This window comes from Chinchilla lanigera, unplaced genomic scaffold, assembly GCF_000276665.1.
Source record: "Chinchilla lanigera isolate Chin_1 unplaced genomic scaffold, ChiLan1.0 scaffold00008, whole genome shotgun sequence".
NCBI classification, from domain to species: domain Eukaryota; kingdom Metazoa; phylum Chordata; class Mammalia; order Rodentia; family Chinchillidae; genus Chinchilla; species Chinchilla lanigera.
In genome coordinates, this window is record NW_004955409.1 from 4,788,153 (window position 1) to 4,790,638 (window position 2,486).

At 48.1% G+C, this 2,486-nt stretch overlaps 1 protein-coding gene across 2 annotated transcripts in view; it reads right to left on the bottom strand.

Annotated features, from left to right (window-relative positions):
• Nucleotides 1–2,486, bottom strand: part of Galk2 (galactokinase 2) — a 100,632-nt gene that overhangs the window by 36,389 nt on the left and 61,757 nt on the right. For both annotated transcript variants that reach the window (XM_005376681.2, XM_013510295.1), the window contains exon 7: nt 1,785–1,937. In XM_005376681.2, the coding sequence (XP_005376738.1) occupies nt 1,785–1,937 (153 nt within the window). The remainder of the gene's footprint in view (nt 1–1,784; nt 1,938–2,486) is intronic.

Here is a 2,486-nt window from a genome sequence, read left to right on the forward strand (position 1 = left end):
AAAAAAAAAAAAAAAAAAAAAAAAAAAAAAAAACAAAACAAAACAAAACAAAAAATAATAATTTATTTAATGAATGGGTCTAGGGTGTGTGAATGTGGATGAAGGGTGTGTGGTACTGGATTAGTTCCTATGGTTTCTCATAGTTTTGGGTGTGGACAATGGGAAGCCCCTCCCTGGGTGTAAGCAGCACCACCCAAAGGCTCCCGGATGGGATGAAAGGGAAAGGGAGGCCTGCTAGAGCTTGCTGCTCCCTGCCTCCCTGCCATGGACTGTTTCTCCTCTACAATGCCCTTCTATTATACACCCTGCCTTGGAGCCAGCTGACTGTGAATTGAAACCTCTACAAACTGTGAGCTGAAATAAAACTTTCCTCCTTTAACTTGTGGGTGTTGGGTATTTTGTCTCAGCAGTGACAAAGTAACTAAGACAAAGCTATGAGAAAAAGAGGGAGTTCAACCTGAACACGCTCAGTTTCATAGGTCTATGATTTAATGAAGCAGAGATGCTGAATATAAAGTTTGGAGCTCGACCAAACATTTGGGACATTTGGAGATGTTCGCTAGGAATTCACCGGCACAGAGCTGGAAGCTCAAGCTGCAAGAGGGCATGAGATCCAGAAAAGAAAGAAGAAAAAAAAGAAAAAGAGAAGGCTGTGGCCAACACCTTGAAGAACACCACACGCAGGGAGCCCTGCCACTCCGGGAGCAGCTCTGTGGGACCAGATCTATTCTTAACATGAAGTACAGGCTCAGATCACTTGGGAAGTCAACCAGGCCCAGGTGGGTAATGAGAGTTTAAGAGGAATGAAAAAAAGGTATGAAACTGTCACTCAGGAGCAAGTGGATTCCAGGCCGTGGCTGGGGAAGGTTGGGTAGTAAAATCCTTCAGCTCCTAGGAAAGCGATCAAAAGAAGGTAGAAGAAAGCACAGTGGTGCTCCTGACTCAGAATCCTTCTCTCAGCCTCCAACTTTAGTTTTCTACAGCTTCCTAGTCCTGGCACGTGCTCCTCTGGATCTTCCATGGCATTTAATGTCCATGTGCCTTTTCAGGACACTAGATGACTTGATCACACACTGACCACTTCCCGTTCGGTATCCCCCTAACTTAACCCTCTGCCCCTTCTGTTCATACGCCCTGAACCGGTGTAAACATCCTCATGCTGTGAGGTGTGTAACACTGCTCCATGAGTCCATCTTAAGGAAATTACGGCTTGACCGGCAAGGGTCTTCTAAGTGTGCAACTGAGAACTGCCAAGACCCCTTCTGCTGTGTTTCCCTACTAGGTATGGAGACAGTTTCTTTCTAGGGCCAAGGGGTTGAACTGCATCTATATTTTTGGAGCGACCAGCAATAGCCCAGTACAAAAATGTTGCCTCTGACCAAGGGAGTGAAGCTGCCAAGATTTTTGTTGCCCAAACAAGACCAGCTGTCACCAGTCCTGTCAGTTGCTCCCAACTGTCTTTCTCCGCCTGTAGACCTGACCCAGAGCCTGTGCTTCACAGGTAGCAACCGTCCTCTCCACCATACTGCTGCTCCACAAGACTCAACCGAGAAGTCCATATAACTTCCAAAGAGCTGGAGGGCAGAGGACACATCCACACCTATCGCTTTATCTGTCTCCTGTCTTGGGAATCTGTTTACTCCGTACCCAGAGACCTTCTGTTGGAATGTTGCTGCCAGGAGGTTGCCTTAAAGTATGAGGAAAGCTACAAAATAAGACAGAATAGGCAGGAAAAGGACCCAAAAAAAGCTACCTCACGTTTCTTGTGTGTGCCGCGCTCGTACCTTGGCGGCCAGCCGACACTCCATCACCCTGGTGTTGAAGTGGGAAGTCGCTGCCTTGTTCATCTCCACACAGCTGTTGGCAATCACAAACACCGCTCCGCTTGGGAGCTTCACATCCGTTGCCCTCAGAGGGCCAAATTCTATCAACTTGGCCTATTGGAAGACAAAGGACCAGTGAGATACAACTTGTAAGGGTTCGGAAAATGTTCGAGAATCGATGCTCTTATTTACCTTAAAGTCTTCCTTCAAAATGCACTCATTCATTTAAATATTACAGATGGCTCCGGCCCTGGAGATAGAATCATAACCAAGACACACAGCGTCCCGCCCTCACAGAGCCTACAGTCTAGTGAGAAAGACAGTGGGCGGGCTACACTCCAGGACGTGAGTGTCGCAGAGGAAGAACAGGGCAGGGTGCTGAACGGAAACTTAGTGAAGCACCTGCTCAGGCACAGCCTGGCAAGATCTCCTTTGAAAAAGGGAAATCTGACCTGAACTCTCAAGGATGAGTGGGAACCGGGCAGGTACAGACTTTCTTTTCCCAAACAGGGTGTCAAGCTGGGGGTGGTGGCGCATGCCTATAATCCCAGCACTCAGGAGGCTGAGGCAGGAGGATCGCTCCGAGTTCAAGACCAGCCTGGGCTACAAAGTGAGCTCGAGGCCAGCCTGAACTGCATAGCAAGACCCTGTCTCAAGGAAAAA